Below are 26,833 nucleotides of genomic sequence, written 5' to 3'. Positions count from 1 at the left end.
AAAATGACCGATACGTCCCATTCCGATTCGGGCAAAATTCCACTTGGTGCCCCCAACACCCCCAAAGCTTGAAAGCCCAAGCCCTCCTTCCCCCAAAATCTACAATCTCTCGCCCTTCGACCGCCTCAATTCCTCTCTCACACACCCACACACTCTCTCCTTCTCTCTCGTTGGCTCGCTGGAATTGTGAATGCAGAGCCCTGTCTTCCGATGACCTAGTACCCCCGGCGCCGGAGCATCCACCGGCCGTCGACAACGGGCGACGATTCCAATTCCGAGTCTCTGGGACTTGTATAGGGTTTTCGTAGCTGCTTGTGCGATTCGATTGCGACGATTCAATTAGGGTTTTTGCTTTTGTTTTCTAAGATTGCGGCGCCCACGCCATGGCTCCGGGGCGTAGACGCGGAGCGAACAAGGCCAAGGATAAGAGCCAGTTGAGTCTCGGCGATCTTGTTCTTGCTAAGGTCAAGGGCTTCCCCTATTGGCCCGCCAAGGTCTGCCTTTTTTATTCCCTTTCGCTTTGTTTCTGTTACGGATTCTGCCTCTTCATCTTCGGCTGTGTGCATTTTTTTTCGTTTTTTCTTTTGCGTTTATGTTTGTGGTTGTGTGTGTGTGTTTTGGGGCATTAGGGTTTTCCTTGAATTGCTTGTTGATCAATGTACCCTACTTGAATTTGACTTCTCGTAGAGTATAAATATTAACAAAATTTGCGAAATTTCATAGGCTTTCGGACTTGTACAGTTTACTGAATGGGACTGAACATTGTGATGCATCCTAGACATCGTGCATATCTTGCCATAAACTTTGCAATGTACTTTAAGGAATAGGATTGAACATATCTTGTTTTTGTTTTTGTCTTGGCGAATAAGATATTCGATTCATAAGATGGCTGTGTTAGTTTTTAAACTAAATTATATTGCCTTCTGCTGTATAAACACAGAGCATGAAATTTCAGTAATTTGGCATGTTTAGAATTGAATGGACCATGTTTAATGTTTTCATCGATAAGAGTAACTCTGTCAGATTTTTGTTTATGTGACAATTCGGTTGGCCTTTGAGGGAGCTCTTGTGGGTTTGAATTTTCAGATTAGCAGGCCTGAAGATTGGAAGAAGGTCCCTGATCCGAAGAAATATTTTGTCCAATTTTTTGGAACGGAAGAGATGTAAGTATATCCCATTTGATAATTTCAGATTTGTTCATGTACATTGTATAAAGTTTGTTCGTGAAATGTCTTACATTTACATTGAAATACCTCTTGTGCATAGAGTTTTCATAACAAGAAATAAGACACTAATATATTGACAACCTAGGGTGTAGATCACAGAAAGGTGAAATTGACAATTTTTTTGGAACGGAAGAGATGTAAGTATATCTCACTTGATAATTTTGTATTAGTATATGCAAGTGAATACAGTTTGTTGTCACATTTACATTTAACTACCTGTTATACCTGGGCATTTATTATTTAAAATGAAAACACTAGTATATAAACAGCCTAGAATGTAGATACTGCAAGGCGAAAATGACAACATAGTCTGCCAAAATGCGTTGAGTTGATTAGGATTTCAATAGTTGGAGTATTGGATTTTGAATTAATAGTTTCTACTGGGAAGAAAATCTGAGGGAACTTGTTTCCTGCTGGTGAACAATTTCACTAGCGAAGTTTACATTTTATACAACTAAACAGAAATTTTTATGGCAAGTGTCAAATGTGGTCTGCTTTATAATTAATATATTAATTGGCGCTCAAATCTATTAAATATAGAACTTGATGCTTTTTCCAAAACCACTTTGAATTGCGCATAGAAACCAAAAAAAAAAAAAAAAAAAAAAAACCAGTGGAAGCATTTAGAGCAAATCTAGAGTCCATAATTCTTCTCTCTGTGTTTTATTTGCTCTGCTCATTTTCTAATTCAACTGTTTTTTTTTTTTTTTTCTTCCTGCTGGTTAAACTGACTGCTACTGATGTTGTTTTCTTGTTGTGTTCCCCACTCCACAGAGCTTTTGTTGCCCCTGCAGATATTCAGGCATTCACTAGTGAGGCAAAAAGCAAATTATTAGGTCGTTGTCATGCTAAAACTAAGAATTTTTCCCAAGCTGTGAAGGACATATGTCAGGCATTTGATGAGTTACAAAAAAAGAAATCAAATGATTTGAGAGTTGATACTGATAGATCAGACCCCGGATGTGATGCTCCGTCTGGTGATGGCGTAGAAGATAATGGGATTGATGTTGACTTAAGGGATGGGGAGGGTGTACGGGATTCCAATGGACAAACAGACAAAGAAGAAGCCTCGGGTGATATTTGTCCTAAGCTGGAACGTTGTTCACAGTTACAAGGTGAAAATGACAATGATGTTGTAAATCCATCTACCTTGTGTGGAGCAGAAGAGAGTTCTCCTGTTTTTTCTCCTGAGAGAAAAAATAAAATGGTGGCAGTTCCACCGCCTAAAAAAGAGGTATTAAAGAAATCTAAGCCAGAGAAGGAAGAAGTTTCTGGTAGTAAGCATGAAGAAGATGATCGCACTAAGAAACACAGTGATGGACAGAGGTCTGTAGCAAATGGCCACAAGTTGTCAAAGATGGTTACTGGATCAAAGAGGAAACATGATGGCACAATTGAGGAACAAAAAAATCGTTCTGCTGTAACATCATCGAAGGATGATAGCTCTGTTGGTCTTGTTGATCAGCCACAATCTGGTGAGCGATTGAAAGATGGAGCAAAAGGCAAACTTGGCTCTGGTGGCAGGAAGAGGGAGTTCTCCCCAGATGCTCAAAAATCAGATACTGGTACTAAGGTTGGGAAAAAGACAAAAGACCTGGTTAAAGCCAATAAGCAAGTCAAGGTGCCAGATGATGTGATGGATGATCCTGAGGAACAGGCCAGAGACAAACATTCAGGAAGGACAAAGGGGTCTCAACCAGGGCTTGGAAAGCCTAATTTGGTAACAAATGGTCCTTCACTTCCTACCAAAAAGTCAAAACATGTAGATGCAGGGGATAGTGGCCCAAAGGGTTCAGTATCTAAAATTGTGAAGAGTCTATCTCCTAGTTCTGATGTTGATGACAAGACATTAAAAAAATTGGATTCAAATTTGTCAAATTCACGTGTGAAAAGAGAGAACCATCTAGTTTCCAGGTCCAAAAATGTTATTGGACCCAGTGGTCCTGGTGATGAAGCTGTGCTACCCCTTACAAAGAGGCGCCGTCGAGCATTGGAGGCTATGTCTGATTCTGATGCTTTGGTCTCTGACGATAAGAAGAATGATATGTCATGCTCAACTGATGTCAGAGTTCCTACGCAGAGAAAACGGAGAGCTGTGTGCCTCTATGATGATGAGGAGGAGGAGGAAAAACCCAAAACACCAGTTCATGGAGGATCTTCCCGAAATACTAAAGCGCCTTCATACTCTTCAGACGCTGTAAAGAGCACGAATGAATATCATGAGAGGTCAGATACTGCTCAACAGAGTACCAAATGTCCTACTGAATTTCAAATGGGCCGCACAAAGGAATCATCTTCCCAGTTAAATGATGGTTTTATGTCACCTAGAAAACCTCACGTGGATGAGGTGAGGCCGGAAAGGAAACCTCAAATTGACAAAAAGAGTCTTGAAAAGGCAGCGCATGTATATCACAGTCCAAAAAAATCAGAACTTGGGCAGTTGCTGAAGGAGGAGAAACCAACTGTGATTTCTCCTAAGAAGTCTCCCCAGTTAATTTCTACCACTAAATCAGTTGTGGAACAGCAGAAACCCACAAAATCTATTGTTAAAGTCTCTAGTACCGGTACTCAAAAGAAGGCTCAGGCTTTGTGTAGCAAGGGTTCAGGTTTAGTGTCTAACAGTTCGGTTTCTTCTCATAATCAGGCAAGAAACAAGCCTGCATCTTCTGGAGAAAAGTCTAAACCTACTCCACGATCAATCTCTCAGATCAACGACCCCGCTATCTTAACAGAAAATGCAACCGAGTACATTTTATTTTCTGGTGAAAGGTATGCATGCTCTTTCTTCATTGTGTGCAGGTTGCTACTTGCATTTCTTATGGTTGATAATTTGTTGCTTGTTTTCCTAATAACAGAATGGAAGTTGGCAGAGAAGATAAAATTGGCTTATCCATGGATTCTAGAACTCCAGAATCATCTCAGTCTATGAGGCATCTTATTGCAGTCGCACAAGCAAAAAGGAAACAAGCTCAGTCGCAAAATTTCTTTCTTGGATTTTCCAATCCAACTCTTGTATCTAACTCAGATATGCAAGGGAGGAGCCCCAGCCCTTCTGCAGTTCAGGGGTTTTTTTCCATTACCAACAGTACGTTGCAGGCAGATATCCCGGGATCCAATCAACTCACAAATGTAGTTTCCCCGGCTGCTCATGGTCGACAGTATGTATCACAAGTTCAACTTGATTTAGAGGAAATTTCAGAGAGAAGAGTTAGTTCTGGGCATCGAACTGCTGGAGGATCGCTTAGTGGTGGTACCGAGGCAGCTGTTGCTCGTGATTCTTTTGAGGGAATGATTGAAACTTTGTCTAGGACTAAAGAAAGTATTAGTCGTGCAACTCGTCTTGCCATTGATTGTGCCAAGTATGGTATTGCCAATGAGGTAGGCTCCTTGGCTTATTCATATTTCTGTTATCTTTTGTTGTTTTATTCTTTTCAAAGATGATTACCATTCATTAATAAAATATTTTCGTTCCTTTTTCATTCATCACTTGATTAATTTATCCAATAACTTATATCAATTTGAAAGCTTTCCATATGTTTGCTGGATGATACGTTTATAATTTGTAATATATGTCCATTACATGTGTGAGTGTACTCTTATTTGTTAAAAAATAAGCTCAAAATAGTTCTGTAGTGAGAATTTTATTTTCTATACTAACAATCATTAATCTTGAGTCTTGATTGATGCAAATGTGTAAGAGCATAAAAGTTCAAAATCAGATGGGTGAGAGTGAGGCCAAGTGAAGACATCTTTCTAGTTTGAAACTGCTCATCTTGTAAATTTTGATTTCACCCAGAGCCATTACACTGGTCCTTTTGAATTTTAAATCTCATGTCCAACCTACCATAACAAATTAGCAGTTGTCATTTCTTTCCACAATTTATCTTACGCTGAGATAAAGAAAACTTTAAATAGTAGTTGGTGCATTCCTTTAGGTTGCGAATCTAGATTTTGTAATGCATGTCAAGTTTGCAAACGAAGTTGGTAGATTATCTAGAACTGCTTACACTGACCAATAAATAAATATATCACACAAAATCAAAGATGATTATCATGGATTACCATGATGTTGATTTGTAGATTCTTTCAGTTATAATTTAAAATGTTGATGCAGGTTGTGGAACTACTAATCCGGAAGTTGGAGAGCGAGCCTAGTGTCCATCGTAAGGTTGATCTTTTCTTTCTTGTGGATTCCATCACACAAATCTCTCATAATCAAAAAGGTACATGCCCTTGAAAGAACTCGTAATAATAAATATTTATCTCTCTCTCTCTCTCTCTCTCTCTCTCTCTCTCTGTGTATTTCGTTGTAAAAAATATTAAAGATAGTTATTGTTTATTGATATTTAGGCATTGCGGGAGCTTCATATGTTCCGATGGTTCAAGCAGCATTGCCACGTCTTCTAGGTGCTGCCGCTCCACCTGGTTCTGGTGCTCGTGATAATCGTCGTCAATGTCTTAAGGTAAGTGCGCTGCTATATAATTTGATGAGTTTTTCTTACATTTATACAAGAAGTGAAACAGACTTCTCTTCCAGGTTTTACGGCTGTGGATAGAGAGAAAAATCTTTCCTGAATCTGTTCTTCGTCCTTACATGGATGACATTGGAGTTTCAAATGATGATTCAACTGCTGGTTACTCCTTTAGACGTCCATCTCGAGCTGAGCGTGCCATAGATGATCCAATCAGAGAAATGGAAGGAATGTTTGTGGATGAGTATGGAAGGTATTTAGTACTAACTTTTTACTTGAATGGTTGTAGTTTTATTGTATTATTTTCTTCTTTTGTTCTATTAAGCCGATTTTTGGTCCTCTAAAGGCATGACTATAAGATTCTGTTTGTTATTGTTACTTGAAGTAACTTACATTTGGTTATGGAACTCAAATCCAATCTCAGTGTCATGTTTAATTTGGAAAACCATTATACTTAGACTTGAACATATAAGGGATACGATGAATATATCTTTCTTATATTTTATGTACATGCAATTCAACGAATTTTTAATTAATTATTTGTTTGTTAGATACAGTTGAAGGAATCCAAATGTTGTTGCATGGAAAATTCAATGATTTCTTTTCTTCTTAAAATGTATTATTTTAATTGCTTGTTGGATTGTGTTTTGAAATTATAGTTATTTGTTTTTCCATGAAGTACTCACCAAAAGAAAATTGCATGATAGTATTGTTTAGAGGAGAAAATAAATAATGATTATCTGGTTTGCAATGCTCAAGGAACAAGTGTTTGTTTCAGTGGAACACTTGTTGCAACTTGCAATGGTCTTGTTCGATTATTGGGTTCAGTTATGTGAAATTGTACTTAAAGATCTGTTATCAAAATGCTTCTATTATTTGTATGTCTGTGTTGTTGCTTGCACTTTTTCTGGAATTTAATACGTGTTGTTGTCTTTTGCCTCTTTTGTCAGTAATGCTACATTTCAGCTGCCTGGACTTCTGTCTTCTCATGCGTTTGAAGATGACGATGAAGAAGAAGAAGAAGAACTTCCTAGCTGTTCATATAAGGAGACTAGCCATCCCTCACCAATGGAAACTACCCATGCTTCTGGGGAGTCAGAATCATGTGTGGTGACTCCTAATGATAGGCGACATTGCATCTTGGAGGATGTAGATGGTGAACTTGAAATGGAGGATGTTTCTGGACACCCAAAGGAAGAAAGACCCTTGTTTATTAATGGTTCTTTTGAAATGGATCCACAACAGCAGGGATCAGATAGGGTCATGGAGCCAGCTTCAATTGCTTGCACTGATTTGCCCCCTCTTCCAGAGGGTTCTCCACCATTGCCTCTTGATTCTCCTCCTGCACCCCCACCTTTGCCTCCCTCACCTCCACCACCCCCACCACCACCTCCGTTATCTCCATCACCACCACCACCACCACCTCCCCCATCACAGCCACCTCCTCCCCTACCATCTTCTGGTCATCAACCATTGTTGATTCCCCAGTCATCTATACCAACACAGGCTTCATTACTACCGCAACAGATGCTGCCTCTGCAATCATCAATGCATCCTTCACCGCAGGTGGCATATCAACCTCCTATACCTCATGAATACTGCAGCACAAGTGTAAGACTTCTTGCTTTCTCCACCTTTATCAGTGCTACATTGTTATTGTTGTATATATTATGACATTATTTCTTCATACAGGGTAACCAGCATGTTCAAGTTTCTGGAAATGCTCCTCATGTTGGCCCTATTGATGCGACTGCCAAGAAGGAGATGTTTCCGCAGCAGCAAGCTTGCTTTGTTCCTGCTGGAGTATGTGGTCCTCGAGAACCTTCTGGATTTAATTCGACAAGGCCGCTAGAACATGGACATAATGACCTGTTTCTAAGTGCACAAATCTCTCAACCAAGCCAACCATTTCAACAAGTTAATACACCTTTCCCTCAAAGGCCTTTACCTCCTGCCCCACCACAAAATCCGTCAAGTCATTTCTCCTATACTAAGCAACATCCTCAGCAGCATCCTCAACAACATCCTCAGCAGCATCCTCAACAACATCCTCAGCATCCTCAGCAGCATCCTCAGCAACCATACCACGGTTCATACTCTTTGCCTCCCCCACCTGATAGTCAAAGAAGATTTGTTGCCGATGAACAACGTGGTGTTTGGATGAATGGAGGAAGACCCCCACATCCGGGACCACCATTTGTCCATGAAGGTATAGGGTTCTGGTCCTGGTGGCGAAGCTATCCATTAAGAAGTTGCCTGCATAGTGTACAGTGCTATTATTCCCACCCACCTATCCATTTTCCCACCTACCTTGTAACTAAATCTAGGTGACAGATCAATAGAAGGTAGGTGGGAATGGTAGCACCTTAGAATTTCTGCTTGTATTATTGTTAAAACTCATTTTCTCTTTGAGGCTAGAAAATCATATCATGGGCCCTAAGTTGTACTAATAATTTATTAGTGTTTTTATATAATGTTTTAGTTGTGATGGCCAAAGTTTCCTTTGCCTTATTTGCACTGCCCAATGCATCTCGACTTATATTATATTCGGTTCTGCTATGACAGGTTATTTTCGCCCACCGCCTGATAGGCCACAACCTAATAATATTGCTTTTCAGCGTCCTGCCCCTAATAATGTTCCAACTGGAGCTCCAATATCAGGTGATGTTTACGTAAACTCGTTTTGAAGTTTGCTTGCATGTTTAAAACACTGGGCTATTGTTGCAGTGATTAAGTGACTTTCTGGCTGCACTTTTCCAGGTCACAGTGCTTCCCAGATCTTGCCATGTAGACCAGACATATCTGCTGTTAATTGTTGGAGACCAGCTTAGTAGTGAACCTTAGCTCTACATAACTATTCTTGTAAGTTTTTTCTTTTTTTGTTCAACATTTAACTTTGTGTTTTTCAGCTCCTGCACTTCTCTGTATGGCTTCATCCTACTACAGTTTAATTGATTCTTTCCTCATTGAAACCTCTGTTAATTTGAATCGATGGAGGCCTCTTGTGCTACTTCTTTTTTGATAATTGACTCCACAATCTTTTAATCAGAATCATCTCAAAGATTTCATATGATTTCTCATCCTTGACTCTATAAGTGCAAATTAGTGTGCTGCATTTTGAACCGTCATTTAGGCATATTCAAACTGTTTCCATGATGGCTTAGATTGATAATTCCCTCTCTCTGGGTGATGAATCTGTTTATTTATTTTCTGTAATTTGTTTCAGCATTGACAGTGGCATATCAATTAGTTACGTCAAATTATGCTGTGCTTGAAAGTTGGATTCATCTTGTTTGCAAAACCCAAGTACCACTTGAAGGCACTATTGAGAACTTGTGGAGGCTCTTGGCAGGACTCTGTATATTGTAATTTTTCCTGACAAATGTATCCTGAGAACATTTGCTTCCAAGTGTATGCCCACGTTTCTTTCTTGGTTAGTACACTTGTTTCTTTAAGTTTTTAAATGATGTAAATATACCCGATATCAAAATAGATAGAAATCAATTCAATGCACCAACTTTTAATCTTAGATGAATTTATTTTGTTATTATCTTTATGTGCATGTTGCATCGTAAAATGCATTGTCTTCTCAATCAGTTCAATTTGTGTTCTTGACTCCACTCGGATGAGCATGTCCTTGCTTGTGCATCTATTAAACAGTCAAAGATATTTCAAATTTGTTCTCCTCCTCTTGGATGGGTCCTGGTATTTCCAAGTTAGGTGAGGTTGAGTGTGTGGTTTGCCGTGATTTTGTTATGTTGTTGCTATGTTTTGGCATATGCTGAGGGTTAAGTGATCTCTTAAAAGTTAGGTTTTTTTTTTTTGGAATCATGTCCTTGGTTGTGCTTGCATCTATGAAACAGTCAAACAGATATTTCATATTTGTTCTCCTCCTCTTGGATGGGTCCTGGTCTTTCCAAGTTAGGTGAGGTTGAGTATGTGGTTTGCCTGCTGAGGGTTAAGTGATCTCATAAAAGTTTGGTTTTTTTTTTTTTTTTGGAATCATGTCCTTGGTTGTGCTTGCAGCTATGAAACAGTCAAAAAGATATTTCATATTTGTTCTCCTCTTGGATGGGTCCTGGTATTTCCAAGTTAGGTGAGGTTGAGTATGTGGTTTGCCTTAATTTTGTTATATTGTTGCTACGGTTTGGCATATGCTGACGGTTAAGTGATCTCTTAAAATTTTGGTTTTTAGTGGGAATTGCGGTAATCACATTTTGGGATGTCATTCAATACCCAAGCGTAATTTGTTGTCAATTTCATGCATCATTGAGAGTTTTTCTTTTTTCTTTATAGAATCACTTTAATCTGTTGCCTTTCGGTTTATACTTTCTTTCTATTATTAGAAGGTTTCGGGTAAGGTGAGAAGTGACTGATTTATTGGTATATGACTTTAGAGCACTCTTTTAGGTGAGATGAAAAGTGCATGCCTAGTTTTTATCTGGTTTGCTCTTAAGATATTACCAATGTCTTTCGTGATCCTGAAGGTGCACTTGGAATCCCTCTAATAATGTATAATCGGGTCACGCATTTTTCTTTTTGAATCTTAGTCACATTTTGTTGTTAATTGTTGTGAATGATAGCCCTTTTCTGCCGATTTCTAATGATAATGACGTCTTGTTAGATGATTGGAGAATCCAGTATTACAATTAACCAGCCATTATCTTTTGTCACATTTAGAATGTTGGAATATACTGTTTGCTATTATAAGTTAATTGTGAGGTTCAGCATGTAGAACCAAGTATCAGCACTGCAGCCCTTGACTGTAAAGCTGAAGTTAACGGATTCTGAGTGAATATATACATGATTCGAAAAGGAAATGTCAGTATGTATTATATATTTTTTGGGATTATATAAACTCAAATATATGTGACCTTTGATTGGGATATTTATCTTATTCTTCTGTTGAAGGTGAAGGGTCAGCTAAGGTAACCTATATAAGTTTTATCTGACTCATTGAGTTAGAGGCACATCTGAGTTTCATTCCTTCACTCCACCTTCTGGTTCATTCAAATGGCAAGAGATGTCATTGTGTATTTTAGTGTGTGCTGTCTGGTTCACGTTTTGCATTTTTATTTTTAGTTGATGTTGCAACGTGTCGATGACATGCCACTTATCAAAACAGAATTTAATTGAGTAATGCGTGGTGCTGTATGAGTGGCTCACTTTGTGCATTCAGTAGAGTGTCGGGAGTTGCATGCTACATATTTTGTGCCAATCAGCTCCTATGATGGTGTTCAGAATGTTTTCTTAGATATTTGCTGATGTAGAATTCTCCTTTTTTAGCTCCTTTTATGTTCTTCTTGTCTCAATAAAGGTGCGAGCTATTTGAGAGCCATGCGCGTCTGTATTTATTTTGAACGTTTAGTTCTAAGAATCTGTTTACTTGAGCCTGTCTAATCATTTCTTGTGGAGCTTTTACTTTTCCTTTTGAATTTTGTTTCTGATGAGGTATTTAGTCTGGAATGACATCATAACTATGCATGCTGTTAACAGGTTTCGGAAAAAGATTAAAACAGAAGCAGCAACCTCTGTTTTGGAGGGTTTATTATCTGGTCGCTCACAGAGGAAAGGGAATCCACTTGGTAGCAGATACACTGCTGTAAAACATTCAGGTAAATATTTGACATGGATTTTTGGACCAGAAAAGGCTTGTAATTATTTATTAGTTGAGTACAGTTTTGATGCAACGGTATCTGTTGCAGTGTAAAGGTAGTTCATGCAGATGCTTCATAACTGTTGAAAGTTGTATTTGACAGTTCCCTTCCCTTTCTTTTCAATCAGTCGTTATACATTGCTTTCTAGCCACTGATTTTTCTTTTAGTCTGTAAAGATCCTAGTTTTCTTTCTTAGGGATAGAATTGGGTTTGATTATGTCCTTGTTGCTGTACCGTAGTACACCGGAGCATTACAAAATGAAAAGCGGTTCTCTGAATGCACCATTATTCTTTGTTGCTCTATTTTTCTCATCCTTTCGTGGTGATCTTTGATTTCATTTTCCTTTCGATTTTCTTTTGATTTTCTTTTTGGTTATTTGACCATTTGCCCGAGATTGGCTGTTTTGTCCGTTGTTTGTCACCAACTTTTGTTTAAAATCTCTACTTCTACTCCCAGTTTGAGTTCATTCCTAATTTGACTTGAGGTCATTTGTGCTCTGTGTCACTCGTAAACTTTGTAACTCTCTTTTGGAAGGGTCGTTGGCAAAGATGTGCTTCGAGCATGTGCATAGACGTAACTCGTGTCATAAACATTCGATTTTTATGTTGTTTAACGAAATTTTACCACCATTCATGGGTCCCTTTTATAACTCCTAGTTTTTGTGAAAAATTTGATTTCCTAGTTTGAGTAATTATTTTGCGCGGGAGTTAAAGAAAATGTAGCAAGACTTCTGAATGTAATCCTACTATCTATTAGGTCCCAAACTAGTTTTTATTGATTTTTAAAATTGAAAAAAAAAAAAAAAAGAACTAATAGGAGATCCCTCAAATATATTTTAATGTTTGAAGTGTTCGGAATATCCTAAAATTAATTTTAGAAAACATATGTTGCGACGATAAAGACTTGAATTTTGACTTGTAACGATACTTATAAAAATTCTCAAATCGATTGGAAAGCATAGGTGAATTTATTGTAACTTTTAATTTTAAGAAATATTTTGCATTGAGTTAAGGAACATGTTGTAAAACCTTTGGATGTGATCATACAATTTATTAGGTCTTGAAATTAGTTTTTATTGATTTTTAAGTTAACAAATAGAAAAATAAATATAAACCAATAGAGGCCCCCAAATATCCTTTTATACGTCGGAAGTGTACGAAATGTTTTAAATTAAATTTAGAAAACATGTGCCATGACAAGAATAACTCCAGTTTTAGCTTATCATGAGTCTTGTAAAATTTGATAAATAGATTGGAAAACGTGGGTTTGAGGTAATATTTTACCTGGGAGTTAAGGAAAATGTTACAAGACTTTGAATGTGATCCTTCCATCTATATTGGTTCTTGAAAATTATTTTTATTAATTTTTAAAGTTGAAAAATAGAAAACATAAATCTGAGCTAATAGAAGGCCCCCCAAAAATATTTGGGTTTGAAATGTTTGGAACGCCCTAAAATTAAATTTAAAAACATGTGGTGCGACAAGAATTATTGAAATTTTTACTTACAATGATTCTTGTAAAAATTTCCAAATCAATTGGAAAACGTGAGTTATAACTCACAGATTTTGTGAAACATAGAAAATTTAAATTTTAGGAAATATTTTGGCTGGGAGTTACAAAAAATGGTGCAAGATGTTTGAATGTAATCACAATGTCCATAAGGTGCTAAAACTAATTTTTCGATTTTCAAAGTTGAAAAATAGAAAAAATAAATATGAAATGAGGCTCCTCAAAAATATTTTTATGTGTCTGAAATGTTGGGAACGCCCTAAATTATAATTAGGAAGCATGTGGTGCGATGATAATTACTCAAATTTTGGCTTATAACAATTATCGTAAAAATTCCCATATCGATTGGAAGTCGGGGGTTATAACTCATAATTTTTGTGAAAAATCAAAAATTTTAGTTTTAAGAAATATTTTGTCTGGGAGTTAAGGAAAATGTTGCAAGATTTTTGAACGTGATCCTACCATCTATGAGGTCCCGAAACTAATTTTTATTAATTTTTAAAGTTGAAAAATAGAAAAAATAAATATGACTAATAGAAGGCCCCTCAAAAATATTTTTAAGTTTATGAAATGTTGGGAATGCCCTAAAATTATATTTTGGAAACATGTGGTGCGACAAGAATTGCTCGAATCATGGATTCTAATAATTCTTGTAAAATTCCCAAATCGATTAGAAACTGTGGGTTATAACTCACAATTTTTGTAAAAAAATCGAAAGTTTTAGTTGCAGGAAATATTTTGCTTGAGAGTTAAGAAAAATGTTGCAAGACATTTGACTGTGATCCTACCCTCTATGAAAATAGCAAACATAAATACGAACTAATAGATGGTCCCCCAAAAATATTTTTATGTGTCTAAAATGTTCAGAACACCCTTTAAAAACATGTAGTGCAACGAAAATGACTCAAATTTTATGCTTATAATGACTCTCGTAAAAAATCTCAAATCGATTGGAAAACGTGGGTTATAACTCATATTTTTTGTGAAAAAAAATCAAAATTTTTACTTTTAGGAAATATTTTGTCTGGGGATTAAGAAAAATGTTGCAAGACTTTTGAATGTGATCATGAAATCTATAAGGTGCCGAACCTAAATTTTATTGATTTTAAAACTTGAAAATACCAAACATAAATATGAAAGAAGGCTCCTAAAAAATAATTTTGTGTTTGAAATGTTTGGAACACCCTAAAATTATATTTAGAAAACATGTGGTTGAAAATTACTCGAATTTTGGCTTATAATAATTCTCGTCAAAATTCTCAAATCGATCGAAAACCGTGGGTGCTCACAATTTTTGTTAAAAAATCAAAAATTTTAGTTTTAGGAAATATTTTGCCTGGGAGCTAAGGAAAATGTTGCAAGACTTTTGAATGTGATCCGACCATCTATGAGGTCCCAAAATAATTTTTATTGATATGAACTAATAGAAGGCCCTTCAAAAATATTTTGATGTGTTTGAAATGTTGGGAATGCCCTAAAATTATATTTAGGAAACATGTGGTGCGACGAGAATTGCTCGAATTATGGCTTATAATAATTCCGGTAAAAATTCCCATATCGATTGGAAAACGTGGGTTATAACTCACAATTAATTTAATTTTTTTTTTTGGTAAAAATTGAAACTTTTAGTTGTAGGAAATATTTTGCCTGGGAGTTAAGGAAAATGTTGCAAATTCAACTACCCGGCCCGGGCGGCACCCTTCCAGGGCCCGCTCCAACCATACATATTGGTCCGTTATACCACTCACGGTTGTTGGGAACTCAAATCCGATGGGCCCACTGCTTTGCCGCTACTTTAACTTGGAGTTCCATGGAACTCGAAATTGAAAAAGGCCTCATCTAGGTAGGAGGGATAGCTATAAGGATCACCCTTGGGCGATGTGGGATGTCACAATCCACCCCCCTTAGGGGCCCGACGTCCTCGTCGGCACACACGCGGCCAGGGTAAGGCTCTGATACCAAATTGTCACATCCCGGCCCGAGCGAGATCACTTCCCCGGCCCGCTCCACCACCGTAACACGATATTGTCCGCTTTGGGCCCCGACCACGCCCTCACGGTTTTGTTTCTGGGAACTCACACGAGAACTTCCCGATGGGTCACCCATCCTGGGAGTGCTCTCGCGCGTTACTCGCTTAACTTCGAAGTTCCCATGGAACCCGAAGCTAGTGAGCTCCCAAAAGGCCTCGTGCTAGGTAAGGATGGGAATATACATATAAGAATCACCCCTGGGCGATGTGGGATGTCACAGCAAAACTTTTGAATGTGATCTTACCATCTATTTGGTCTCAAAACTAGTTTTTATTGATTTTTGAAGTAGAAAAATAGAAGAAGAAAAAATTTTGAATTAATAAAAGGGCCCCTAAAAATATTTTTATGTGTTTGAAATGTTCTGAGCGCCCTGAAATTAAAATTAAAACCATGTGGTGCGACGAAATGACTCAAATTTTTTTGCTTATAATGACTCGTAAAAAATTCCAAATCGGTTAGAAAACGTGGGATTTTCACTTACAATGATTCTCGTAAAATTCCAAAATCAATTGGAGAACATGGGTTATAACTCACAGTTTTTATGAAAAAAATCGAAATTTTTAGTTGTAAGAAATATTTTGCTTGGGAGTTAGGAAAAAGTTGCAAGACTTTTGAATGTGACCCTACCATTTATGAGGTCCCAAAACTATTTTTTATTGATTTTTAAAGTTGAAAACTAGAAAAAATAAATATGAACTAATAAAAGGCCTCCCAAATATATTTTTATGTGTCTAAAATGTTTGGAACACTCTAAAATTAATTTTAGAAAACATGTGATGCGACGAGTATGAATCGAATTTTGACTTATAAAGATTCTCAAAAAAATCCCAAATCGATTGGAAAAAGTGAGTAACTCATAGTTCGTGAAAAAAATCAAAATTTTTAGTTTTAGGAAATATTTTGCCTGGGAGTTAAGGAAAAAGTTGCAAGACTTTTGAATGTGATCATTCCATTTATTAGTCCCTGAAACTAATTTTTAGTGATTTTTAAAGTTGAAAATAGAAAAAATAAATATGAAGTAATAGAAGCACCCCCCAACCCCTTCCCCAACCCAAAATATTTTCATGTGTCTACGATTTCGGGAATGCCCTACAATTAATTTAAAGAACATGTGGTGTGACAAGAATGACCCAAAAATTATCTTATAATGATTCAAGTAAAAATATCCAAATCGATTGGAAAACATAGGTTATAACTCACAGTTTTTGAGAAAAAAATTGAAATTTTTAGTTTTAGGAAATATTTTGCGTGGGAGTTAAGAAAAATGTTGGAAGAATTTTGAATGTGATCGTACTGTCTGTAAGGTCTCGAAACTAACTTTTATTGATTTTTAAGTTGAAAAATAGAAAAAAATAATAATGATGAACTAATAGAAGGCCCCTCAAAAAATATTTTTATGTGTCTAAAATGTTGGGAATGCCCTAAAATTATATTTAGGAGACATGTGGTGTGACGAGAATGACTCGAATTTTGGCTTATAATAATTCTCGTAAACATTCCCAAATTGATTGGAAAATGTAGATTATATAACTCACAATTTTGTGAAAAAAAAATTGAAATTTTTAGTTTTAGGAAATATTTTGCCTGAAAGTTAAGGAAAAAGTTGCAAGACTTTTGAATGTGATCATTCCATCTATTAGTTCCCGAAACTAATTTTATTGATTTTTAAGGTTGAAAATAGAAAAAATAAATATGAAGTAATAGAAGCCCCTCCAAAAATATTTTCATGTGTCTAGAATGACTTGAATTTTGCCTTATAATGATTCTCGTCAAAAATTTCAAATCGAATGAAAAACGTGGGTTATATAACTCACAATTTTCGTGAAAAAAATTGAAATTTTTAGTTTTTGGAAATATTTTGCATGGGAGTTAAGAAAAATATTGCAAGACTTTTGAATGTGATCATACCGTCAATAAGATCACGAAACTAATTTTTAAAGTTGAAAAATAGAAAAATAAATATGAACTAATAGAAGGCCCCTAAAAAATACTTTTATGTGTCTGAAATGTTAGGAATGCCCTAAAAATATATTTAGGAAACATGTGGTGCGACGATAATGACTTGAATTTTGGCTTATAATAATTCTCGTAAACATTCCCAAATTAATTGAAAAATGTGGGCTATAACTCACAATTTTTGGGAAAAAATCAAAAAATTTTATTTTAAGTAATATTTTGCCTGGGAGTTAAGAAACATTTTGCAAGACTTTTGAATGTGATCCTACCATCTATTATGAGGTCCCGAAATTAATTTTGTGTTTGGGGAATGCCCTAAAATTAATTTTAGGAAACATGTGATGCGACGAGAATTACTCGAATTTTCGCTTAATTGATTCTCATAAAAACTCCCAAATGGATTGGAAAACATGGGTTATAACTCACTTTGAAAAGAAAAAAAAAATTTGAAACTTTTAGTTGTAGGAAATTTTATGCTTGGGAGTTAAGGAATATGTTGAAAGACTTTTGAATGTGATCTTACCATATATCTGGTCCCGAAACTAGTTTTTATTGATTTTTGAAGTAGAAAAAAAAAATTGAACTAGTAGAAGGGCCCCAACAAATATTTCAATGTGTCTGAAATGTTCGGAATTCACTATAATTAATTTTAGGAACCATGTGGTGTGATGAGAATTACTCGAATTTTGCCTTATATTGATTCTTGTAAAAATTCTCTGATTGATTGAAGACATGGGTTATAACTCACAGTTTGGTGAAAAAAATGAAAACTTTTAGTTTTAGAAAATATTTTCCTGGGAGTTAAAGATAATGGTTCAAGACTTTTGAAGTGATCGTACCATCTGTTAAGTCTCCAAACTAATTTTTATTGATTTTTAAAGTTGAAAAATAGAAAAAATAAATATGAACTAATAGATACCCCCCTCACAAATATTTTTATGTGTCTAAAATGTTGGGAATGCCCTAAATTGATTGGCTTTTAATAATTCTCATAAATTTCTCAAATTGATTGGAAAACATGGGTTATAACTCACAATTTTTGTGAAAAAATTGAAAATTTTAGTTATAGGAATTATTTTGCCTAGGAATTAAGAAAAATGTTGCAAGACTTTTGAATGTGATCATACCGTCTATAAGGTCTCGAACCTAATTTTCATTGATATTTAAAGTTGAAAAATAGAAAAAAAAATATGAACTAATAGAAGGCCCCTCAAAAATACTTTTATGTTTCTGAAATGTTGGGAATTGCCTCAAATCATATTTAGGAAACATGTGGTGTGACGAGAATGATTTGAATTACTCAAATTTTGCTTATAATAATTCTCGTAAACATTCCCAAATCTATTGGAAAATGTGGGTTATAACTCACAATTTTGTGAAAACAATCGAAAATTTTTAGTTTTAGGAAATATTTTGCTTGGGAGTTAAAGAAAAAGTTGTAAAACTTTTGAATGTGATCCTACCATTTATCAGTTCCCGAACCTAATTTTATTGATTTTTAAAGTTGAAAAATAGAAAAAAAAAATGAACTAATAGAAGGCCCCACAAAAATACTTTTATGTGCCTGAAATGTGTGGAACGCCCTAACATTAAATTTAAAAATGTGTGGTGCAACAAAAATGACTAAAACTTTTTGCTTATAATGACTCTCGTAAAAAATTCCAAATCGATTGGAAAACGTGGATTATATATATAACTCACAGTTTTTGTAAAAAAAATGAAATTTTTAATTTTAGAAAATATTTTGACTGGGAGTAAGAAAAATGTTGCAAGACTGTTGAATGTTATCCTACCATCTATCTGGTCACGAAACTAGTTTTTATTGATTTTGGAAATTGAAAAATAGAAAGAAAAAAAAAATTGAGCAAATAGAAGGGCCCCCAAAAATATATTTTATGTGTCTGAAATGTTCAAAATGCTCTAAAATTAATTTTAGGAAACATGTGGTGCGACGAGCATTACTTAAATTTTGCCTTATATTCAAAATTCTCAAATTGATTGGAAAACGTGGGTTATAACTCACAGTTTGGGGAAAAAAATCGAAATTTTTAGTTTTAGGAAATATTTTGCCTGGAAGTTAAAGATAACGTTGCAAGACTTTTGAATGTGATCGTACAATCTATTAGGTCTCAAAAGTAATTTTTAAAGTTGAAAAATTTTAAAAATAAATATGAACTAACAGAAACACAACCAACACAACCACTGTCACATCCCGGGCCGGGTGGGACGACTTTCGGGGCCCGCTCCACCACCGTAGCACGATATTGTCCGCTTTGGGCTTACCATTCCCTCACGGTTTTAATTTTTGGGAACTCACGAGCAACTTCCCAGTGGGTCACCCATCGTGGAATTGCTCTAGCCCCCTTCTCGCTTAACTTCGGAGTTCCTACGGAACCCGAAGCCAGTGAGCTCCCAAAAGGCCTCGTGCTAGGTAGGGATGAGAATATACATATAAGGATCACTCCCCTGGACGATGTGGGATGTCACAATCCACCCCCCTTAGGGGCCCGACGTCCTCGTCGGCACACACGCGACCAGGGTTAGGCTCTGATTCCAAATTGTCACATCCCGGGCCGGGTGGGACGACTTCCCGGGCTCGCTCCACCACCGTAGCACGATATTGTCCGCTTTGGGCTTACCATTCCCTCACGGTTTTTATTTTTGGGAACTCACGAGCAACTTCCCAGTGGGTCACCCATCGTGGGATTGCTCTAGCCCCCTTCTCGCTTAACTTCGGAGTTCCTACGGAACCCGAAGCCAGTGAGCTCCCAAAAGGCCTCGTGCTAGGTAGGGATGGGAATATACATATAAGGATCACTCCCCTGGACGATGGCCGGGTGGGACGACTTCCCGGGCCCGCTCCACCACCGTAGCACGATATTGTCTGCTTTGGGCTTACCATTCCCTCACGGTTTTTATTTTTGGGAACTCACGAGCAACTTCCCAGTGGGTCACCCATCGTGGGATTGCTCTAGCCCCCTTCTCGCTTAACTTCGGAATTCCTACGGAACCTGAAGCCAGTGAGCTCCCAAAAGGCCTCGTGCTAGGTAGGGATGGGAATATACATATAAGGATCACTCCCCTGGACGATGTGGGATGTCACAATCCACCCCCCTTAGGGGCCCGACGTCCTCGTCGGCACACACGCGACCAGGGTTAGGCTCTGATACCAAACTGTCACATCCCGGCCCGGGGCGGGACCACTTCCCAGGCCCGCTCCACCACCGTAGCACGATATTGTCCGCTTTGGGCTTACCATTCCCTCACGGTTTTGTTTTTGGGAACTCACGAGCAACTTCCCAGTGGGTCACCCATCCTGGGAGTGCTCTAGCCCCCTTCTCGCTTAACTTCGGAGTTCTTACGGAACCCGAAGCCAGTGAGCTCCCAAAAGGCCTCGCTCTAGGTAGGGATGAGAATATACATATAAGGATCACTCCCCTGGACGATGTGGGATGTCACAACCACACCCCCCACCCCCTCCCCCCCCAAAAAAAAATGATGGGTTTGAAATGTTGGAAATGCCCTAAAATTATTTTAGAAAACATATGGTGCGACGAGAATGACTCGAAATTTTGGCTTACAACAATTCTCGTAAAAATTTCCAAATCCATTGGAAAATGTGGCTATAACTCACAATTTTGTGAAGGAATCAAAATTTTTAGATTTAGGAAATATTTTGCCAGGGAGTTAAGGAAAAAATTGCAAGAATTCTGAATTTTATCCTACCATCTATTAGGCCCCAAAACTATTTTTAATGATTTTTTAAGTTGAAAAATGGAAAAAAAAAATGAATATGAAATAATAGGACCCCCCCTCTTTTTCATTTTTTTTTATCTGTCTAAATGCCCTAAAATTAATTTTAGGAAATAGGTGGTGCGACGAGAATGACTAGAATTTTGGCTTATAATGATTCTTGTAAAAATTCTCAAATCAATTGGAAAACATGTATTGTAACTTACAGTTTTGTGAAGGAAAAAAAAAAGTCAAAATATTTAGTTTTAGAAAATATTTTGCCTGGGAGTTAAGGAAAAAGTTATCCTAACATCGATTAAGTCCCAAAACTAATTTTTATTGATTTTTAAAGATGAAAAATTGAAAACATAAATATGATGTCACATCCCAGCCCGGGGCGGACCACTTCCTGGGCCGCTCCACCATCGTAGCACGATATTGTCCGCTTTGGGCCCCAACCATGCCCTCACGGTTTTGTTTCTGGGAACTCACACGAGAACTTCCCGATGGGTCACCCATCCTGGGAATGTTCTCGTGCGCTACTCGCTTAACTTCGGAGTTCCCATGGAACCCGAAGCCAGTGAGCTCCCAAAAGGCCTCGTGCTAGGTAGGGATGAGAATATACATTTAAGGATCACTCCCATGGGCGATGTGAGATGTCACAATCCACCCCCTTTAGGGGCCCGACGGCCTCGTCGGCACACACACGACCAGGGTTAGGCTCTGATGCCAAATTTTATGGCTTCGTCACCTTCCAGGTGTCGGCCAGCACAGCTCGATTCAGGGTCCAAGTGGACTTTCTGGGTCGGGGTGTGTCAGTTTGGTATCAGAGCCTAACCCTGGTCGCGTGTGTGCCGACGAGAATGTCGGGCCCCTAAGGGGGGTGGATTGTGACATCCCACATCGCCCAGGGGAGTGATCCTTATATGTATATTCCCATCCCTACCTAGCACGAGGCCTTTTGGGAGCTCACTGGCTTCAGGTTCCATCGGAACTCCGAAGTTAAGCGAAAAAGGGGCTAGAGCAATCCCATGATGGGTGACCCACTGGGAAGTTGCTCGTGAGTTCCCAAAAACAAAACCGTGAGGGAATGGTAAGCCCAAAGCGGACAATATCGTGCTACGGTGGTGGAGCGGACTCGGGAAGTGATCCGTCCCGGGCCGGGATGTGACATATGAACTAATAGAAGGCCCATCAAAAATATATTTATGTGTCTTAAATGCTCGAAATGCTCTAAAATTAATTTTAGGAAACATGTGGTGCGATGAGAATGAATCAAATTTTATCTTATAATGATTCTCTTAAAAATTCCCAAATCGATTGAAAATGTGGGGTTATAACTCACAGTTTTTGTGAAAATATTGAAATTTTTAGTTTTAGGAAATATTTTTCCTGGTAGTTAAGGAAAATGTCGCAAGACTTTTGAATGTGATCCTACCATCTATGGAGTCCTAAAACTAGTTTTTAATGATTTTAAAATTTGAAAAATAGAAAAAATAATGTGAAGTAATCGAAGTTCCCCAAAAATACTATTATGTGTCAGTGATGTTGGGAATGCCCTAAAATTAAATTCAAAAACATATGGTGCGACGATAATGACTCGAATTTTACCTTATAAAGAATATTGTAAAAATTTCCAAATCGATTGGAAAATGTGGGTTGTAACTCACAATTTTTGTGAAAACATCGAAATTTTTAGTTTTAGGAAATATTTTGCCTAGTAGTTAAGGAAACTGTTGTAAGACTTTTGAATGTGGTCCTACCATCTTTGAGGTCCCAAAACTAATTTTTATTAATTTTTAAAGCTGAAAAATATAAAAAATAAATATGAACTAATAGAAGGCCCCCAAAAATATTTTTATATGTCTAAAATGTCCGGAATGCCCTAAATTAATTTTAGAAAATATGTGGTGTGACGAGAATGACTTGAATTTTGCCTTAGCTCTTCTGCTTTTTTTCTTCTTCCATACCCTCAAGTGGGTGGAATACCGGGCTAAGGGCACCTAGTCCTTCATTTCCGTGCATTCCAACCTCCTTGGACTAAAGATTCTCTTCAAAATTCTCAAATCCATTGGAAAACGTGGGTTACAACTCACAGTTTTTGGGAAAAAATCAAAATTTTTAGTTTTAGTAAATACTTTGCCTGAGAATTAAGGAAAATGTTGCAAGACTTTTGAATGTGATTATACCATCTATTAGGTTCCAAAACAAATTTTTATAGATTTTTTAAAGTTGAAAAATAGAAAAAAATAAATATGAACTAATAGATACCCCCTGCAAAAATATTTTTATGTGTCTAAAATGTTGGGATGCCCTAAATTTAATTTTAGGAAACACGTGGTGCGACGAGAATTACTCGAATTTTAGCTTATAATTATTCTCATAAAGATTTCCAATTTGATTGCAAAACATGGGTTATAACTCACAGTTTTATTTATTTATTTATTTTTTTTTTGAAAAAATCGAAACTTTTAGTTGTAGGAAATATTTTACCTTGGAGTTAAGGAAAATGTTGCAAGACTTTTGAAATGTTCTAAACATTTCATGTGTCGGAGATGTTCTAAACATTTTATGTGTCACAAAACTAATTTTTAAAGTTGAAAAATAGGAAAAACAAATATGAACCAATAAAAGTTCCCCGAAATATATTTTTATGTGTCAGAGATATTCGGAATGTCCTAAAATTAATTTTAGGAAACATATAGTGCGACAAATACTGACTTATAATGATTTTTGTAAAAATTCCCAAATTGATTGGAAAACTTGGGTATAACTCACAGTTTTTGTTAAAAAAGCGACATTTTTAGTTTTGAAAAATATTTTATGTGAGAATTAAGAAAAATGTTACAAGACTTTTGAATGTGATAATATCATCTATTATGTTCCAAAATCAAATTTTCCAAGTTTTTAAAGTTAAAAAAAAAAAATTAAAACTAATTGAGGGCCTAGCAAATGTATTTTTCTGTGTAGCGTGACTAAAACGACTCGAATTTTGACTTCTAATGAATTTAAAATATGGTAAAAATTATTGATGAAACGAGATTAAAAAATGAGAACATGAATAGTATCGGCATACTGTCGCAACTCATCCACACAATTTGTATCTGGGAAATTTGGAGGAAGAAGGAAAAAAAAAAAAAACAAAAACAAAAACAAAAACAAATAGAGAGTAAATAAAGAAGCAAAAGAATTAGGTGGTATAATCAATGTATAAGCATATTGTTGCAGAAACCTAGGGAAGGAAAGAACCAATATACATCCTCTACAATGTGCCACAATGCTTACAAGTTTGTCCAACAAATTATCTAGTATTGCATTCTTCAATCTGCATATAAAATCGGTTGCTTCCCTCAATCGTTCATCCGCCGGCTGCGGCCGGTAACCTGGTACCTCTTTCAAAATCATAAGCACGGAACTGTGTTCCATCAAATAGAAAATCCACATGTATTGCAATGATTAATGATAACGAGTCTTATTCAACTCTTGTCCCAATTTCTTGTTTGTTTCTATTTACCACTCGAATGCTTGCTGGTAATGATGTATGATGCGATAAATATGGATCAAAATTGGCAGTCATAGCGTATAATCAAGTGAATTAATCAAGTGCAGTTTTTCTTCGACCTGTCATTGGCTTAGGCAAACCATCAAATATTGGTTTCGCAATGACTGCAGTTGAAAAGGCTTGTAAATCTGGCTTCAAGCTCCACTTAGATGTTGACCAGATGGATGCAGAACCGATACTCTCGTGATCCTGCAAACTTGATGTGCTCGACGACTTCCTCACTCCAGATAATTCATCTGCTATAAGTGAATCACCCAGACCTACTGGTATAGGATTCAAGCCACCAGCTTCAACATCATTTCCTAAAGCAGTTCTATTAGCTGCTGTGGGTCTCAGGGCCAAGCACTTCCCTGTAATTGCTGAAAACCCGGCATTGCCACTGTTATCTCCCAAAAGCTTCTCAGGGGTGCAAGAAAAGTCTGCTTCAGATTTCTGACGCCTTCTAATTCGCAATGGATCAGAGTCACCGTCAGCAGGCATGGAATCAGAAAGTTCACTATTCTCATCCAATTTAACTAGGCTTCTTGACTTTCGAGGGTGGCTCAAAGGTTGGTCAGAAGCTGTTGAGGCTCCAAGGAATGGTCCATCTTCTAAATAATGGGCACCTCCATTTTTGTAGACTGCCATTTCAAAACCTTCAGTTATAGAGTTCTGATTTCTTGGTTTCAGCCCAGTAATAACTTTGTAATGAGTTCATAGCCAAGGAGGGTTTCTTTGTAGGAGTAACTCTAAGGGACCCGAATGAGTTAAACAGATCACATTGTATGCTGCGAGGTGGGTTCTGGTCGGAACTACTCTGGCTGTATAAGCAAGTCTTAACATGGTAAGTCACAAATCAATCACAAACAAAACGCGGTACAAAATAATAAAATGACTCAAATGTTAAGCAATATTTAAAGACTAAAGAGAACCTATTGACTTTTTTTCGTTCTACATTCACTGAGAGATAATTGGCCTGTAATATATATCTTGACATGAAACCTAAAATGCATACTGCATTAGACCATAATCACCTAAAAAATGCATTCCCAAAAATGACAAAACTTTGTGATCGAGGCTGCCCCATTCAAGAAAGAAGCAACATCTCGAATATGACATAAAATGTCAGTTGAACACATTGACAGCAGATTAATATGAGAATCTGATTTCGAAGTGCATTTCCTAACAATAGGTGCAGATCCAACTGCTCTCTGCCCCAACCATGTGCTTCACTTAGGGAAGAACTAGAGGTGTAATACTGTTATGTTTGGGATACAACTTCGACCTAATCATATATTCCGCTACTGTAAACAAGTTTACAAACCAAAAGTCAAATAACCAAAAATTAGAGTAGAGACAGATAATTACCCTGGTGTCTTGGAACCGTCTGATAAACAAGGGGATGGAGGATGCCTCCCAGGTAGTGGAATCTGAAGAACCCGGAGGCCAAACATTTGGCGATCTGTAACAAGGCCATTAATCTTTTTGATGTCGGCCACCTTCAATATCACCAAAACACAAACTTATTTTCGACAAAAAGCTCGATAATCGAACAAGCAAACAAACAAAAATCAAATGATAATCAGGCACATTGCCGAGATATCTGAAACACAATGCCCCTTTGGAAGCAATAAGAACATCAAAACTGAAACAATTATTCGCATTCCCATCCATTGACTACATCAGCTATGAGCCTCAAACATTTCTCAGAATCCAGCAAATATTCGATTAACCAACAAAAAACGACACAGAAAAACCCAGAAATTCAGAACAGTAAATGAAGCAGAAGAATTCCAAAGTTCACATGTATTTTGGAGAAATGCAAAAATCAAAAGCGGAGATGAGGAAATGGAAATGGTACCTCAACGCCGTATTTGATGGCGACGCCAGCAAGCGTGTCGAATTTGGAAACGACGTGTTCTATGTATCCTACTCCTCCGCAACCGACCAAAGCGGGAGAGGAAGACCGTGGCGGCGACGAAACCGGGAGAAAAGGGGAAGACGAAGAAGAAGAAACCGACATTGGATTGGTGTTGGTGTTATTGTATCGGTTATGCAAGGAGGAAGAAATCACCTGATCTGCATGACTACAACAAAACTCGCTTTCCATCTCCCCCATTCACTTCACCTTCACTTTCACATTCGCAATCCGTTTCCCTCCCAATCATATGTCATACCTCTGGATTCCAAATACAAATACGAATCTGAGAGGAAAAGCGATCGACATCGTTCGATTCTCGAACAAAATCGGAATCCCCCAACGCAGACGAGAGATCTAATCTATTGGAATTTGACTGATTCACCACCGATCGAATCAACCTGATGAATTGGAATCTGTCTTCCAAATGCAGCGTGCGATTTCTTCAATTCGTCGATTCTTCAATGCATAGATGGTTGCAGAAATTGAACCTCGAATGGATGATGATATGAAAAGTTTATCTGCCGCCTCCTCCTCCTCCTCCTCCTCCCTTGTTCCTGAGATCTTGCGTCCTTCTTTTCCTCTTTCCGTTTTTACCTTCTCTTACGCTTTCTCTCTCTTAAAATTTTAGATTGCGGATTGACCGATCAAGGATACAGGACGACGTCACCCCACATCCCTGGCTATACTTTCTTAATTTGTAGTTTTTTGAATGTAATTTATACATTTTAATTTTTAACAAAACTAATGAAAATAGTTAGAAAATTTTGAGTCTTAATGATAATAATAAA

The 26,833-nt window shown here is 37.1% G+C and overlaps 1 protein-coding gene and 1 pseudogene across 7 annotated transcripts; one reads left to right on the top strand and one right to left on the bottom strand.

Annotated features, from left to right (window-relative positions):
- The first annotated feature begins 19 nt into the window (after nt 1-19).
- LOC103943213 (ENHANCER OF AG-4 protein 2) lies at nt 20-11,643 on the top strand. 7 transcript variants are annotated; one of them, XR_007258688.1, is made up of 15 exons: nt 21-494; nt 1,087-1,163; nt 1,319-1,363; nt 2,001-3,995; nt 4,082-4,604; nt 5,341-5,449; nt 5,577-5,689; nt 5,764-5,951; nt 6,649-7,309; nt 7,391-7,907; nt 8,264-8,359; nt 8,459-8,560; nt 8,925-9,109; nt 11,195-11,313; nt 11,404-11,643. XR_007258688.1 is itself a non-coding variant. In XM_048584993.1 (13 exons), the coding sequence occupies exons 1-12, from the start codon at nt 384-386 to the stop codon at nt 8,527-8,529; spliced, it is 4,506 nt and encodes a 1,501-aa protein (XP_048440950.1). In that variant the 5' UTR covers nt 20-383; the 3' UTR covers nt 8,530-8,560; nt 11,195-11,643. The 7 variants fall into 7 exon arrangements, 2 of the variants coding, with proteins under 2 accessions (XP_048440950.1, XP_048440949.1); XR_007258686.1 differs by having other exon boundaries at nt 8,925-9,131; XR_007258689.1 differs by lacking the exon at nt 8,925-9,109 and having other exon boundaries at nt 20-494.
- A 12,110-nt stretch (nt 11,644-23,753) lies between these two features.
- On the bottom strand, nt 23,754-26,668 carry LOC125467911 (annotated as a pseudogene).
- Between the last annotated feature and the right edge of the window lie 165 nt (nt 26,669-26,833).

The sequence above is a fragment of a genome, unplaced genomic scaffold (assembly GCF_019419815.1).
Source record: "Pyrus x bretschneideri cultivar Hongxiangsu unplaced genomic scaffold, Pyrus_bretschneideri_v1 Contig22, whole genome shotgun sequence".
Taxonomy (NCBI): domain Eukaryota; kingdom Viridiplantae; phylum Streptophyta; class Magnoliopsida; order Rosales; family Rosaceae; genus Pyrus; species Pyrus x bretschneideri.
The sequence above is the reverse complement of the archived record's forward strand: the minus strand, read 5'-3'. Positions and strand labels throughout refer to the sequence as shown.